A 17,192-nucleotide genomic window follows, 5' to 3' on the forward strand; every position below is an offset into this window, starting at 1 on the left:
CTGGGCAAAATAATGTCCTTCTGCTCCCTCTGCTGTTTCTGCTACAGCAACAAGCAAAGAAGCCGTGATTCAAAAGCTGTACACATCCTTTTGGACACTGCCACGGCCATTGGTGAACAAACAAAAAAATTGCATCATGTTTTTCCAGAGGAACTGAGGAGAAATCAATATTTTTCAAAAGTAAAATGAGAATTTCTTTTTTTTAAAAAAAGCCAACCACACACAGCTGAGAAAAAAGCAATTGGCAGTGTCTCTCCAAAGAGTGACCCATGTATACAGGATCTGATGTTAAGAAATATCTTCGTGACTCTACAACATTTCTACAATCAAAGATCCATCCTCAAGCATACATTGATTCATTCTTTTCCCTGTTCAAGTACATCAGCAAAATTTAATTCAGCAGGATTCTAAATTTTGTTATTGTTATTTAATCAATGTTGTTAACATGCTATGAAATATATAAACTCAATTGTTGAAAAACATTCTAGTAAGGATTAATAATACCTAAGACAAAATCTGCTCTGTTTACACACAAGCTGTAGGAAACTTTTTTCCTAATTTTAAAATAAAGATTGTTCCCCCATCTCTCCCCACAAATTGAAAAATATAATCAGCACTATCTCTCAGAAGAAATATGATATACAAGAAGAAAAGAATAATGTAAAAATTGGTTGAAATATCTCTATGTAATAAATAATGTTTAAAGACAACTTACCAAATGGGTTAAGAACTTAAAATTCTTAACATATCACCAACAAGAGGAAACACTAAGTTCAATTTCTCTCTAAGTGGGATTCCCCTACATCACATGTTTGTTTTTTCATTGCTAGCAGCATGCCTACTTTTTTTTGCCTTTGTTTTGCACTGCTCTCTCTTAATCCTTGTACTAGGCACAATACCAAACCATGAAGTGATCTTTCTTGTCCCAAGCATTCTTCTTAGATTGCATATCAACTATAAAATTTGATATGGGATTATTGTTAATAATCTATATGGTACTTTAATGCTCAGAATTTAAAAGGCATATTTTATTAAGAAGACTACTCAGAAATATCATGGGCAACTCCATTTTTTGAAAGTACTATTTTTCTCTATATTAGTTTGCTGTTATTTTAAATGTAACAGCTATAAACATGAGCATATTGATTTTCTTACTCCGTATTTCAGAGCCTGATTTGGGTTTGTGCATATATAGGGATAACTGAATATCTGAAGATATCCATGATCAATACTCTTCTGTTTAAAGCAAGCAAGAAAACCGGGTTGCAGACTGCCTACTTTCTTTTTATACACAAAACAGGCTTGACAAAACATTCTAAAGTTAATTGATTTAGCCCCTTGAGAGCTTGTTATACTGTGGAAAAATATAATGTGAGTTAATAATGTGTGAGGCTTTTTTAATAAAAAATAGCTCTCATCTTGTAGCACACCCACAGCATGAACAAAAACATATTAGAAAAAAAGCCATATGACACATTGTACATGCTGCAGATGCTTCTGTCATGTCCAGATCCTACTGGCTGCTGCTGTTTTAAAATATGTTAAAAAAATTAAACATGTAATGCTTCTTGGATGGGTCTGTGAATTCTTTAGTGATCTGTACAGTGGTGAACATGCTGTCACTTTCCAGATAAGAAATAACTAGTTGTGCAGATTCAAAAAGCATCCAACAAAATGTGACACACAAATCTGCTTGCTAATGATGACATTTTACAGAGCCCGTCATTCGAAAAGATCCCAAAATGCTTTACAAACTACAGTACAGTCAGTGCACACAAGCATCACGTCACAATTTATTTAGCATGTGCATAGTCGTCTAGCCAGCAATGGCATCTTCAGTGGCATGATGCGGTTCTTCTAGGCCATCGCTGAACTTAGTCAGCAGTCATTCATTGACAAGGTGCGTCATCATCTGTGTCACGCCGCAGCTGCACAAAGGGCTGTCATGAAGGCCCCAGCGATACTGGTTAGCTGCACAGAGACCTTGCCTGGTCCAGAACCTGTTCAACAGGGACATTGGCGAGGGGCAGGTCAAAACCAGGGAGGCAGATTGTGGGGTCGGCAACGAGGGATTGGTTGGGGATTATAACAGATATCCCATTCCTCTCGCCTGAGTGCTTCTGCCCTAACAACCTAGCATGGTGGATGAGACCATAATGGGCAACGTGATGGCAAATGTGCAGCTAGTGGTTTGAAAAGGTCATTGTGCAGCAGCAGGCTTGGGTTGGCGTGTACTTTCTCCAGTAACTTGCTAGTGGCAACCTCTCATCTGATAGGAGGAGGAGCAATATTGCTCAGAACTGGAAGCCATGGGAGTGGGGTCGGACACAGAGTGCCAGAGATGATGCACATGTAACTGCATATCCACCAGTTTGGTGTGTGATGATTGACTCCAACTGGTGCGCAGTACTCTGCCACCGAATACGAGGTGGCAAGAGTTGACATGTGCAAAGTTGGAGAACAAGCACCCCAAACGCACCTGCCAGTTTGCTAAGAAGGTTGTTACGTGTCTTAACTTTAGTTGCTGTCTTCTTCAGGTGGGCATGGTAACTCAGTGTGCAGTCGAAGGTCAGACCTAGATAGATTGGTTCTACTTCATGCTTCACCTTCCAATCATTCAGATAAACATTCAGTTCTCGGGCTGCACTGGTGTGGTGAAGATGGAACAAACTGGTGACTGTTTTTATGACACTTGGCTGGAGGTGCCAAGTCTTACAGTAGTCAGCTAACTTTATCATGCCTCAGTTTAAGGTGGCATCAAGCTCATGAAATGTCCGTGCCTGGGTACTACAACAGATGTGGTCTGCGTAAATGAACTTTTGTGATTCCGTTGCTGGCAGGTCATTGATGTAAAGGTTGAACTGGGTTGGAGAAAGCACAGAGCCCTGCGGTAACCCATTGCTCTGTTGTCTCCACGCACTTGTCTTCTCCCCAGTATGGACTCTGAACTGCCTATCGCAGAGGAACAGTTCAACAATGCCTGTGACCCAAGGTAACAGGACCTGTGATACCTTCACAAGCATGCCAGTGTGCCATACCGTATTGTACATAGCTGTTAGATCAATGAAAACAGCACCCGTTTTCAAGTTTCTCTGGAAGCCATTTTCAACAAATGTGGTCAGCGCAAGTACTTGGTCACATGTGCTACGGCCTTGGTGAAGGCTGGCTTGGTCAGTGGTCAAAATTCTCTCCACGTCAGGTAATATGCACTGTAGGTCCAAGCACTCCAATGCCTTGAAGCATACCGACAATAATGACATGGGACGATAGACTGATGCTTGACTTCACAATTGAAATGCAGCCAGTCACCTTTCAGGTGTACGGCTGCAGTTGGATAAACTATTGGTACATGCACACCATACAGCACAACAGTGGCATGGGGAACATTTTGACCAAGGACAGCATTTTAACTATTACTCCTACAAAAGGTGTAAACGGAATACTGAATGTTCGCATAGAGCATTTGTCTGAAAGATTTTCAAAGAGTAAATGGCATAGAATTCAGTTTATATGCCTCAAAAGGATAAAGAGTTAAGTTATTCCTTCCCAGATTTGTACCTAAAGTTTTAGAGAGTCTGCACTTTATATTTCAAATCTAAGGCTTACTCCACTAACAGTACATATTTCAGTGAATACTGTCTTCTTCACTTCCTGTTATAATACGTTTTGCAGTGCACTGTTAAAACAGCTGTATTCCACCCAAGAGAGGTCTGCATTTCAGTGTTCAGTGAAATGATGCCTATATATACAGACGAAGATATTGTGAAAAAGCATTTTATGAACCTTCAGGCTAACAGACATGATATAATTTATGAAATTAACAAAATCCTCATGAGGATTGTTTACTTGAAAAATAAAGCCCAATATCAAATACTGTTACATAGAATTAAAGCATGACAGTCTCTCTCAAATTAAAGGCCATTATGCCACTTAGCTTTCTGATATGCAAACACATTTTTTGTTATTTACAAATTATGATGCTTCTACATAAATTCATATCCTTCAAGCATTAATTTTCACAACTTTCTGGTACGTGATTTCAAAATTTTCTAGTTACTCCCTACCTGAGCATCTGGAAAACCTTAACTGTTACCAATCATTCAGCAGACAATGTGCCACTCACTTGCTGAGCTAGGTCCTAGATACTGGGAGTGAGACTCTCTGTTCTAACTAAGAGGTGCAGCAAAGAACTTACAGGACAGGGGGAAGGGTAATTAAGATGGTTGCATCCTGATTCTGGGCTGCTCAGAGGGTTAGTGCAGTCCCCAGCATACTTTGAACAGTCTTATGACATGTCTTCCACAGTTCCTGCACCAGGGGAATCTTCCCTGGCAGGATCCTGGGCTCTTAGAGCCCCTTTACACTTCACCTAGCATAGTGAGGCTGGTGAAGCAGTGAGGAACTTACCCTAGGTACTTAGATATTAAGGTGCTGGACCTGCTATAAAACCTCAGCAGACAGAGAGGTTACATAGAAATAGGTTTCATTTAAAACAAACTAATTTAAAATCATTTTATCCCATAAAAAGAGACTGTGTGAGATGTAGCACTGTAAATTTTAGTATCAATTTGTATGACAGAATATAAATGAAGAAATTAAGAACAGTATCTGATGAATAAAAATACAAGAAAAATAAAATTAAGAATGTTTTAATAAAATATTGCATTTTAGTGGGTCCAACTGTTTTGGCACAAGGCAATATTTCTCTCTTTCTTTCTCTCTTTTTTAATGGTGTTGCATTTAATTTCATCTGACTTCAAATGTCTTTGCAGTATTTCTGGAATATCCCCCCATCCCACCTTAGCGTCAATGCAAAAAGTTACAATTCTAAAATAATCTTATAAAAACAGATGCTATTAAATATAAGCAAATGAAGCTTCCCAAGTAAACCTAGCTATGAATGTTAAAGTATGGAAAGAATTACTAAACAGCTAAGAATACATGCTTTTAGTGAGACTCAAAATGCAATTTTTACTCAGCAGAATTCTCCCACGGAAGTTAACAGCCGTTGATAAAGAGATCTTCAGAAAATTCTTCCATTGTATCTACAAACTTTTTACAAGATGGACAAGCTGTATTTGAAGGCCACCACTCAATCCAAGTCATAGAGTCTAATGGATACTGGTATCTACACAGACAAAAGAGAAAGCTCATTAGTATACAAGGAGTGAAAAAAAGATAGACACAAGAGAAAATTCTAATATTAAATGGGTTCCTTTGTGCTTATTTTCCTCTGTTTTAAATGTGGACAGCTGAAGTGTATTAGCATAAAAACAACGGGTAACACAAAATGAATTAAACAAGTTCTTAAAATATTGAATCAATTACAATAAATGACATAACCAGAGGTCTACAAGAACTTCGTCACTTTTGATGAGAATGAAGCATGTCATGCTCTGGAGAGAGCTCAGCACATTCTGATAATATTTTACTTACTTGAAACTGAAACCGACAGTTATCCGAAAGGCCTCTTTTCCCATGATCAAATACTGATTTCCTGGATTCAGTCTAACATCAGTACAAGTCTTCTTTTTAACAAAGGTGATTTCACTGTTTTTTTGGGCAAAAGCTTCCCCTGGAGTTGAAGAGAATGCAGTTATTATATTGGAAAATTTCACAGAAAGAATGATTAAAAGAACAACTGGCTTCAGTTTTTCAGGGCCACACATGTTAATTAGGCATAACATACTGATTTGGTTTTACTGTTTATCAAAAGAGGGCAAAGCCAAGTCATCCATTAGCCACTAACTATGTTACAGGGAAATTCAGATAAATCAAAACATGGATTTCCCACTCTTTGGAATCAGTCTAGAAACATTAAACAGGTGGCAATTTGACTTCCAAACGTAGCCTTATACAAACCAAATGTGTTTACCAAGATAACTGCAGATGCAAATGGTAAAGCATGAGAACATACGCAACTCCCACTGAATTGCTCAGCTAAATCTCTGTCAACTTTGCTGCATCCAAATTCTACTTTATAAAAGCAAGTATTGTTTTCTTTCCTTAAACCATTGTCTACTTGTTTGTCTGCCTAGATTGTGAGATCCTCAGGACAGACTCCATCACAAACAGAAGCAACAACAGTTTTAATAAAAGCTTAAATACAGTGAAACTGGTAAAAGATAATAGCTTATAAATCCCAAAGAATCTTCAAATTCATAGAGTACAATTATTCTCTATCTTTATTAGGAGTCCACTTAGCACTGATTTTTGTCTGCTGCTTGAGTGGAGGGAGTCTTTATTGTAAATGAAATAATTAAATACATTACAGTTAGAACTCTTACCTCTTTTATACAGATCCAGAAGAGTTGCAGTATACTTAATAAAACTACCTTCTTCACTGGAGGACAAGATGCTCACTTTATAGACTATAAAACAACAACAACAACAACTGCTACTGTTTCAGGCAGAATTCTTCCTTTTGTTTTGCACTACATTCATACATATCAACTACAGATACTCGGATAATATTATGACCATTTGTAAAATGTATTGGTGGTCAAACTGAAACTCTTATAAAGCTAATTAAATGTTTCAGCATACCAGCTGATTGCCCATGGATGGATGCACACCTAATGCACAGCATTTCACAATGAAGTGCAAGGTTTTTCCCCCGTTGTCCTCTGAAGCATCTGGCACTAGCTACTGCCAGAGATAGGCTACTTCCAATGTTCCTAGATTTCCAGAAATCAACACAAACACACATATAATGCACCGTAATTAATTAATTAATTAGGAGGGTTTAATTTATTTTTTGTATTACAATGTACTGTTACTATTTTACAAGGACACTACATCTTTTGCACTAAAGAATGCTAAGCGTTTCAATATACACACACATACGTGCACACTTTGTTAATCACAATCAAGGTTTTTTAGACTATTCACGTCATAGTATTATTCATCTAATGTCACTACTCTAAAACTGGCCTTGATTGTAAGTCTCCATTGCATCTAAATTCATTCAGACTTCTGCTACTCAAAACTGTCTGAATTTTTAACCAATCATTAACAAACATTACAATAGTGTTTTTATAAGGCTAATAGCTGAAGTAATTTAAAAATTCTGTAGACATATAAACACAAAGGAAATGATATAATTTACGCATATTCAAATCCAATTACAAAGGATTAGTGCTGGGTGAAAAATACTAATTGTTTTTGCCAGTAACAGAGAATAGGTGATTTAACATTTGACTAGCACTTGCACCAGAGGTGCAAGCAAGCCGGTACGGTACACCGGCTTCCCCAGGCTGGTGATTTAAAGGGCAGAGGCAGCTGGGAGCTCTGGGACAATTTAAAGGGCCCGGGGCTCTGGCTGCCGCTACCGCAGCGGAGGCCTGGGCCATTTAAATCACCAAAAGAGTCCAAGGGGCTCCCAGCTGCTGCTGATACCCCCGGGCTCAGGCGAAGATTTAAAGGGCTTGGGGCTCAGCTGTGGTAGCAACGGCTGGAGCACTGGGCCCTTTAAATCATCGCTGGATTCCTGCTGCCGCTACCCCAGGACTCTGACAGTGAGGCTCCATTGCAGAACTGTGCTAGCTACAAACATATTTTGTTAACGTGACTACCATGGATTTCCATAACTAAAGTGGAAAGGATTTTTTAATCTGAAAACTGCCTTATAGAACCATGCTATAGACTAGCAAGAGGTAGATGACAGGATGGTGTGGTTAGCATATTATCAGAAAAAATACCAATTTCACACAGGTCAGAAGCCATGCTAGAATGCCACTAGCCTAAAACATGGTTAAAATCAAAATCCTTAACATGGTTCTGATCCCAGCACTGACAAGTCTTTAAAAAACAGAAATATGTTTAAATAACTCTATGGGACATATTCCCTCTTTTTGTATTTTGGAGGTAACATTTAAAAAGCAAACAACAAAAAGTCAAAGCCTATGTGAGAAGAATGTTAGAGATTACATTATCTGCTCTTAACCAACAAATGACAGGAAACTCAAGTACATCTGATGCTTTGTTCACAACTTGCCTTATGTGTGCCTAAGTATTAGAACACATTAAACACCACAACAAATCATCACTGTTCAGAGACCTTACAAAACCCAGAGAAACACAGTGTATGTGTGTGGGTAAGTACACTGTCCTCTGGGATTGGTGTAAAATTGTGCTTCTATTTTTTATTACCTTTTTCAATAGGGGAAAGGTTTCTCGCACTCTTTCCTGTCTAGTTTGGCCAGCAAAATGAGAAATCTATGTGTTGTATAGTTTCAATTCTAGTGTGATGCTGCTCTTTCACAGGTATGAAACAAGATTATCACAGCCTGTAACAAACCTTAAGCACTGCAGACATATCTGAAACAGAGTAATTTACTTTGCAAAACTTAGCTGAAAATAACCAAGGGCTTTGATTTTTAATTCTGAAAAGATGTGTTTGATTTTGAAGAATACTCACTGAAAGATATATATTGAGGTCTGTCTTTACCCCAGTAGATCTAAAGACACTGTCTATGATAAAGTACTGGAACCAATCCTGAGAGATATTCAGCAACCTCAATTCCTATTGACTTGAGGAGGAGCTGAGAGTCCTCAGATCTTCTTAAGAGACAGGCAGCTCCTTCAAAGATTGGGACCATTAACTCTATATAATTTCCACAGAAGTTACCTTTGTCTATGTTGAATTATTTTAATTTACAGGCACTAATATGGGTATGTTCACCTTTATGAGTAACATGTTGTTAACAAGAGTCCCATGCCTCCAATGTTCTTATAGGTATATTGAAAAATGCTGCATCTCTCAAAGTAACCTTTATAAAAACATAAAAGGTGCACTCTGTAGCATCTCATCATCACTCATCACACAGTGTTCATTTGTTTTTCAAAATAATATGTACTGATCATTCAAGTCTTACCATATGCAATGACTTGCTGGCATGCAGCTTCCCTCCTCCTTTCAGCAGCTATTGTCAGATCTAATTTCTTTTGCATTTGACTGCATTCCGCTATGTTTAGTGAAAGAAATACAATGTTAATGCTAGGAAGAAACATCAGCACAAGCCCTCTTTTAAAGTATAATTAATTTCTATTTGCTCATGGCAATCTGTAACACAGAAGCAAATTTTCAAATAGCAGCAATGGAGCTAAGCTACTCAAGTCCCATTTAGTCAACGTAATTAAAGTCAATGAGAGTCATGCAGCTAAATTCCATACATTTTTTTTAAGTTTAGAATATAATGAATGTTTAATTTATTGCAAAAGCAACGTTTGCTGTTCTAAAATAGAATACATAGCTCCTTTCACTTCTATGTAGTACTCTCACCCACAAGGATCCCAAAGCATTAAGCTGTATTCTCCAACTAACTGCAACAGAATGGCATTTTTCACAAAGTTTACCTTCCATGCATTTGCACTCAGCTCCTTCACACAGTCTCAGAAGTTTGTCATTTCCATAGGGGTTATAAAATATGGTGCATTGTTTATCTACAGAATTGAATAGGAAAAAAATAAATGCATGAAAAAGTTGAATTACAAGAGTACCATCCAGACTTCTTCAGCCAGAAAGATGGTGACTGTGACATAAGCCTTAATATAATGTAGGTTAAAAGCTGTGGAAAAGGGACAAACTGTTAGATTCTTAACAGAATTCAAAGAATCTTCTGAGAGCAAGAGATGTGAATTTGAAGAACTGGAACACCTACCTGGTGCATGATATTCATACACAGTGAATGTGGCAGGGCTCCGCATGCCAACACGGTAAATCTCCCCTATTCGGAACGCAACACACATGAATTTATTAGCTGGCACCTGTTTGAAGGATGCATGAATTAGAAAGACACCAAAAGGAAGCTCTGTGTTACCAAAGAAATAAAATAGTGCTTCCAATTCTGAATAATCATAAGAAATAAAAAAGATGATCTACCGAGTCTATCTGTAGAACAATATGTCCATCTTTTATCTCATAATTTGTTATCAACTGATCAACTCCACTTGCAAGCTAGGGGGAAAAGAGAGAAAGGTTTTTATCAGCTAATTTAAAAGATTTTACATGGTCTTCCATAAAGTTTTATGCTTAATGGTTTTAGCATGGTTTTGAGGAGTAAAACATTTTCTACAAATGGATCTTCAGTTATTTTAGTATTGCCATGTGATCCTAGTCATGAACAATTCCTTACTTTAAGGGAACCGTTCTTTCATCCCTTTGGGATAAAAACAATAATAGTTAGAGATGTACTAAAACTATGAAATCTCAACATTCTTGAACTTTGGTGAAGTCTGAGTCCAGATCCAAACTTCATATTTGTCCCCCATTTCTCTACGGCATTGACTCCCATTGATTTAACTGGATAAGGCCATAATGGGCAAAACCCAGACTCTAGACTCAGGTACACTATTCCAATTAGTATGAGAAAAATGTTTTGCAATAAAATAGAGACAATGTTGAAAATCTGTGCTACTACCATTAAAAGATATAAAGCAGAAGGACAATAAATACTGTAGGTAAAGGTAAAATGTTCTTTAATATTTACAGTAGATAAATCTTCTGTATTTGCTTCCAGTCCGCTAACCAAAGTTATATCCATCACTGCATGGGAAGACTCTGACTGTGGTTCTCTCTCACTAGGCTTGTACCTAAAATGGACAAAAAATTGAATATACATAGAACCAAAACTTAAAACGTACAGCACAGTCCTCAGAAAAGCCTCTGGGCAAATTCTACTCATACTTATGTCATTGTAAATCCATAAAAACGTCACTGACTTCAGCTGACTTACTCCAGATTTACACCAATAAAATCAAGAGAGATTACAATGATTATTTACATTACAGTACTGGCCAGAGACTCAATCCAAACATAAAACTAAAGGAGTCCCTAACCCAGACAGCTTACAGTCTTTGACCCTGATCCTAAACATGCTTACACACATGCACATAAAAAGGGGTAGAAAGAGGGAAACAAGGGTCACAGCAGTAAAAACACAAGGTGGCCATTATTAGCAAGTGGATGATGAATGGTTTAATCTCTTTTTTCCTTCTAATTTTGTTTTTCAAAAGTGAGGGAAATTAATTATAAATGTGTGTGCTAAAGTTAGTAAAGGCTACAGTTTTGAACATTCAGAAAACGTGAAATGCACAAGTAACCTCTTCATAGTAACCTTTGGCACTGCTCCAATGATTTAAGTGCCAGCTGGGAATTTCATTCCTGTGTGGGGAATTCTGAGTAGGGCAGAGCCAGGAACACAGGAAGTTTAGAGTTTGGATTAAACTTAAAGATACCTAGACATGTAAAAGCATTGAAATGCTCAGTTATGTCACTGAAAAATCAATTGTACTTACTTAGCACAGGCCTCTAAACGTTCAGGTTGGTCATCATCTTGTCTTCTTTCACCTTTTGTATGTTAAATAGAACAAATCATTTATAGCTCTTCAGAAGTAGCTGTCCAGTCTACAGCATACTTATATGAATGGGTTCTCATGAAATATTTTCGTATTCAGGGGCCAAATACTGTTCATAATTTTTTTCAGCCAATTTTTAATGGGAACCCACATTTTATTCATGAACAAACAACATAATTTTTCATTTATACCTTAGCCAAAATTTTAGTTTTTTATAATCTGAACCAGCAAAGCACTTATACATCTGCTTAAGTAAATGAAACTCACACAGGTTAACTTAAGTGCTCAAGTGCACAGTACTTGCAGAATTAAACCCACTGACCTCCCCTCCCAGATCCTTCTTCTGCAAGGTAGCAGCTGTGCATTGTTAAATTAACAGCTATGAATGACACCAAAAATTGATTGGGTTGAAGGTAAAGTTATGTGCCCAGGATAATATTGACCACTTTGTTATCTAGATGCATTTTCCTGTACAGTCCTGATTAATTTAAAACACAAAAAAATGTTTTTAAAAGTCACCACTAGCTCTTTACCTTTATCTGTCAATACATTAACCTTCAACTCAAAGTTACATGTCTCCTCAGAAGTACTGAATTTATGATATACAGTCCTCACCTATAAATGTACAAATAAAATAGACAATTAACAGAAAACATGCACAGAAAACAATTCTCAAAATTGATAAGCAGCTGTTCACGTTTGGAGATGATTAAAGGCAGACAGTCATATGCAGAATTAGATGTCAGTGTCAGGGGGCTTATATGAACCTTGGAAATTAGGTTTGTCGGGGTCATAAACAAGACCACAGGTAAGTAAGCTTTGGCTGTTTACGGCATCCAGAGAAGCCCCTATGAAATCAAACCATTGTAGTGTACTGGGATCAAAGTAGACTTTTTGATGTTGCGTTGAAGACCTAATCTGTGGAATAGGTGGTTTCTACTGCGGAAGGAACTTCATCATACGACCGGCCCTTGAACAGCCAATCATTGAGGTAAAGGAAGATGATCATACCTAGTTGCCATAAGTGAACGACTACCACCTGCCATGACCTTTGAGAACATCCTGGGGCAGGGAGGACAAAAGGAAGCAGTCTACTGGTAGTGATTCTAGTCTACTGTCAAATGAAGAAACCTCTTGTGAAAGGGGTGAATTGTGATGTGAAAATATACATCCTGATGGTCAAGGACTGTGAACCAGTCCCCAGAATCCAGTGATAGAATTATAGCTGTGAGAGTCACCATCCTGAAATTCACAAAGGTGTTTAGGAGTCTGAGATCTAATATTGGTCTCCATCCCCCATTCTTTCTGGGGACCAGACAATACTTTGAATAGAATCCCTTCCCCTTGCGCTGGGCTGGAACTGTTTCTATGGCCCCAATGCATAGGAGACAGATGACTTCCTGTCAGCAAATGATCTTAAGACAGATCTCAGCCTCAAAGGTACTCTCTCTGGGACCTACGGTCTCTGAAAGAATCATTTTCTGAGGTGACTGAGATTTCTCTGAAGAGGGCTCTGGTGGGAGACACAGAACTCCTCTTCTTTGGAGCCTGTGGTACCTTTGGCACCTTTATTCTGTGAAAATCCCAGCGCATCGGATATGGAGGTCAACAGGGCACTAAGTGCACTTGAAGGCCAGTGTACAAGGGGTCCTCTGAACCAAGATCTGATGCTGGTCTCAGGGCTTGCTCCATCATAAGCAATCTAAATTTGATTTCTCTGTTTTCTCTAGATCTGCTCTTAAAAGAAGTGCAAATCTTACACTTTGCCAGTATGTGGGTGTCTCCCAGGGAAGACATTGAGAATGTCCATTGCTAATGGAGATGGACTTCCTGCAGAAAAAAGGCAGTGCATAAGGCTTGGGGATCCTGGCATAACAAATGATGACCACCCTTAAGACAGAGCCATTCAAAAGTGGTGGAGAACAAGGATGTTCAATTAAAAAATCCCAGATAAAAAAGGGGCTACCAGACTAATAAAGTAAAATAAACAAATTGGTAAACTAAACGATATGACGACTAGGATAAAAAAAGCTAACCTACTGCTAGGCTGAAAGCAGGCATGCTAGATGCTCTGTCTCAGGCCCTAGGGCAGCTAAGAAAGAACCAAGGGTAGTTCACTCATGCAGTTCTATGTATACTCTGTATGGCGCATGGAGATGTGAGGTGTGCATGCTGGGCTGAACAGGCACTGTTACCAAAAATTACAGATCAAAGGGACATGCATCCTGAAGTGGCATACCCATAGGGACACTACTTGAAGAAGAAGTATACATCAATATAGCAATATATCACACATGCAAGTTAATATATGGGTGTACAGTAATGACTCCTCTTAGAAAATTGCAGAGGAAAAGGGATAAAGAGAGGACAGAATAATTGAAATGTACATTAATCCAGCCTGTGCATATGAGACTAGATTGTGGTCCTGTGTTTATATTATAAAAGAATAACAAATATCAACCACCTTACTGAAGTGCCTTTGTGAATTATGTATTGTTCTGTTCTGAAAGGTAGCAATCAATTATCTATTTGTAAAATTCCTGGAGGTATAGAAGCCAAAGGATAAGTAGCACGCCATAACAGCATTGTAATATATTTATAAACAATAATACAAAGCACAAAAGAAAAGATAAAGAGAAGGCACATTCTCCATTCCAAGTTATTGAGGTGTTTTTCAAGAATTTTCACGAATTTGGGGGTTCTCCATTTTTCGGTGCCCAATTTGAGGCACCTAGACATAGATGTCTCCAATTACACACTCCAAACTAGCAAGCCCTGTTACAAAATTTTGGTCTAAATATATAGAACTATGGAACAGATTAATCGGGGGAGGAAGGAAGAATTTCCATCACTTGTCTCACTACAAATAAATCACCTGAGGTAATTTAATTATTTTATTGCTGTCAAAATGTTCCCAAATTAGACAATATACTTTAGGAGTCACATTACTTAAGACAAATGAGTTGAGTTGGTGTAAAAACAAGTGTAACTAATGATTGCAAATGGAGCTGCACCTTTTTAGACAAGATCTATATCCCAAATGGCTTCTGCCACTTTGGCCCAGGGAACAGAAGTGGGAACGCAGAGGAAACCTCTCTGTATCCCTTTCATTGCCCATATTGACAAGATCAAAAAAAGGCTTCATTTCCTTAAAAATGTTTGCTTAACCACTTACATTTACTGTTGCTAAGCCAGTGCTACTCCCAGTGCTTACATATATGTCATCGTACAAAGGTGCCTAAAGATGTAAACATAAATATGATTTGACATTAAATATAAGTATTTGCAAAGCAATAGTTAAGATACTACAATTAGCAGTCAAACAGGTAGAAGTCTCACACATCTGATGATCTTTTTTACATTTCTGATTACATGCAAAGGGCCACTGTTTACATTTGTGTAGTCCTATTGAATTCAATGGGACTTCTCATGTAAATAAGTGTTTCCAGGATGTAGCCCTGAATCAGTGAAACCTTTAATCACTTGCTGCATCAACTAAATCTTAGTAGATGAAGACACATATGCTATTTTTCATACACATGTTTTCTTTTTATAACATGTGTCGACTTTCTTTCTAAAAGGAATTTTTGTAAGTTATTAATAAGATTTGTTTTCATGTTTCTAAGGTAAAACTATTCACTCACTTCCACAGTCCTTCCTATGTAATTTTCTTCTGTCAGTTTATAGCGCTGAAGGTCTCCATAATTCTTGTAAGCCACCTTGACATCCATGTTCAGTGAAAGACGTTGAACGAGAAGGGAATATTCAGTCAAGGCTTCGAGGGCATTAATTGTGTCCTGTCAAAAATCAGTTAGAAAGAATTACTACTGGAATGGAAACAAAACTGTAACATAATTGATTATTAAATATTTTACTCAGACACTTATTTAGGAAGACAGATAGTGGTAACCCTAACCAGCTAAGCAGTTTAATAGTACTTTATTATAATCTTAATAAAACGATAGGATATTTAACACTACCTTTGTGGGCATGTTTGTGTAATTTATTGTTTTATTAAAAGTTTGTAAATAAGTGCACAGTTGCTGGAAACAGATGTTTTAAAAGTAAGCAAGCTAGTAAATAAGCATAACTATTGCTGTGCAAAATTGCTATATCATTGTTTTTCAGTTCATACATTGTTTTATTTGCAAAAACAGAGAGTTTGCAAGAATTAGCAAATTTGGTCAAGGGTGACTTTTTGTCAGAAAGCATATGGGAAAACACTGACATTCCACTAATCATTTTTTAAAAACACAAGTGAATCTGCTGTTTTTAATACAAAAAAATTTTCACCTGTAAACATGGTTTTTCATTTTGTGTGAAAAACAGTGACAAATTCAGTGTCACAAAATATATTGATTTTGTAGAAATTTTGGTCAAAATGAGCTTTTTCCTGGTTCAGTTTTTTCATCTGGCTGTAATTTAAGTCAGTGGAGTAAGCCTGCAGATATACGAGTAATGATTTGCATGTACTGCTAAGGAAGTAATATACCTGCAGCTGGAGGTCATGGTACTAATTTCCTTTGATTCCCACCCAACATACAGGACACACAAGTCATCAGTTTGGCTCATGTATTATTTACTGTAGGGTGCCCAGATGTCCCAATTTTATAGGGACAGTCCCGATTTTGGGGTCTTTTTCTTGTATAGGCTCCTATTATCCCCCCTGTCAAGATTTTTCACATTTGCTGTCTGGTCACCCTACCCTACTAAGGCTTCTCTGATTTCATCATCTGAAGAATAGGAAAGAAATATTTAAAAACACACCTGAGTGGAATAAAATCCACCACCATATCTTTGCTCTTCAGACAACCATCTGACAACCGGATTAGCATAGACTTTGTCCCCACTCAGCAGAGTGGTTAGCAAGGCATAAGCAGTGGTTTCAACAATCCGCGCAGTGCCAGCATTAGGAACATATTTATCTAGTTTAGTGGAAGTATCCTTCCAAAAACGATAAACAGGAGGGTCACCTGGAAGAGTAATATAATATTAGCAGGGGTTAATGTAGATTGTAACAGGAGGGGGAGCTCCACACAAGCCAAGCTGGAGGGGTAGTACTGCTTACCCAAGTCAGGGACAGGAGACGCTCCCCCTCTGTTTTTATCAGAGATGGAGTTGTGCTCCCTTTATGCCCAAAGGCTACTTTAACCTCTGAATATAATGTGACCTGTGCAAAACACAGTTTCATTCTCTAACAGGAAAAGAAGACACTATTCCTTTGTTGTTACTTTCGTTGTGAAACAGATGGTGATAGATTTGTATTCTGTTGATCTTGGGAATAGAGGAGTTTGATGTATTGCAGGATATTTACAAACCAGTAACAAGTGATTTTTAACTAAATTACCATTAGTTTTCATGTTTTATACTTATATGTTGTACATATTAACAGAAACTAAATATTAAAAATTGTTAAGATCAGCAACTTGTAGTGGAATCGAATTGTGCATTTTGAAATCAAAATGCTAGTGAGGACCACAAGGCAAGAGAATTGCTTGTCTAAGTCCCCTCTGCATCCCATAGTTTTGTTAAGGCAGCCCTAATATCATGTACATACAAATCACTATAACAGTCATCCATCTACTTTCACACTATTCACTAAAACCCCCACACTGAATTTCTTGAAAGGAGATGGAAACTCTGTAGGTGTGCGCACGCCGACATGTGTGGTCGTCGGAGACTTTTGCCTTAGCAGTATATGTAGGGCCGGCTGTGGCACCCTCTGGAGTGCCGCGCTCATGCCGCGGTATATCAGGCGCCGCTGACCCTATGCCCTCTTAGTTCCTTCTTACTGACTACTCTGACAGAGGGGCAGGAGGGCAGGTAATGGAATG

At 37.9% G+C, this 17,192-nt stretch overlaps 2 protein-coding genes across 5 annotated transcripts in view; both read right to left on the reverse strand.

Annotated features, from left to right (window-relative positions):
• The window catches only part of TRAF1 (TNF receptor associated factor 1), a 69,955-nt gene extending 65,413 nt beyond the window's left edge, over positions 1-4,542 (reverse strand). Inside the window, exon 1 of the mRNA XM_075060559.1 lies at positions 716-4,542. The gene's annotated coding sequence lies outside the window, so the exon portion shown is untranslated. The remainder of the gene's footprint in view (positions 1-715) is intronic.
• A 179-nt stretch (positions 4,543-4,721) lies between these two features.
• The window catches only part of C5 (complement C5), a 64,995-nt gene continuing 52,524 nt past the window's right edge, over positions 4,722-17,192 (reverse strand). For 3 of the 4 annotated variants that reach the window (XM_075060555.1, XM_032767451.2, XM_075060556.1), the window contains 13 exons: positions 16,126-16,331; positions 15,003-15,155; positions 14,534-14,596; positions 11,892-11,973; positions 11,299-11,350; positions 10,491-10,593; positions 9,884-9,958; positions 9,663-9,768; positions 9,358-9,444; positions 8,877-8,966; positions 6,288-6,371; positions 5,437-5,575; positions 4,722-5,128 (listed from right to left, as the gene is read on the reverse strand). In XM_075060555.1, the coding sequence (XP_074916656.1) occupies positions 4,999-5,128; positions 5,437-5,575; positions 6,288-6,371; positions 8,877-8,966; positions 9,358-9,444; positions 9,663-9,768; positions 9,884-9,958; positions 10,491-10,593; positions 11,299-11,350; positions 11,892-11,973; positions 14,534-14,596; positions 15,003-15,155; positions 16,126-16,331 (1,370 nt within the window). In that variant the 3' untranslated portion in view covers positions 4,722-4,998. The remainder of the gene's footprint in view (positions 5,129-5,436; positions 5,576-6,287; positions 6,372-8,876; positions 8,967-9,357; positions 9,445-9,662; positions 9,769-9,883; positions 9,959-10,490; positions 10,594-11,298; positions 11,351-11,891; positions 11,974-14,533; positions 14,597-15,002; positions 15,156-16,125; positions 16,332-17,192) is intronic. The other variant, XM_075060554.1, reaches the window with a different exon arrangement.

The sequence above is a fragment of the Chelonoidis abingdonii genome, chromosome 24 (genome assembly GCF_003597395.2).
Source record: "Chelonoidis abingdonii isolate Lonesome George chromosome 24, CheloAbing_2.0, whole genome shotgun sequence".
Classification (NCBI taxonomy): Eukaryota; Metazoa; Chordata; order Testudines; family Testudinidae; genus Chelonoidis; species Chelonoidis abingdonii.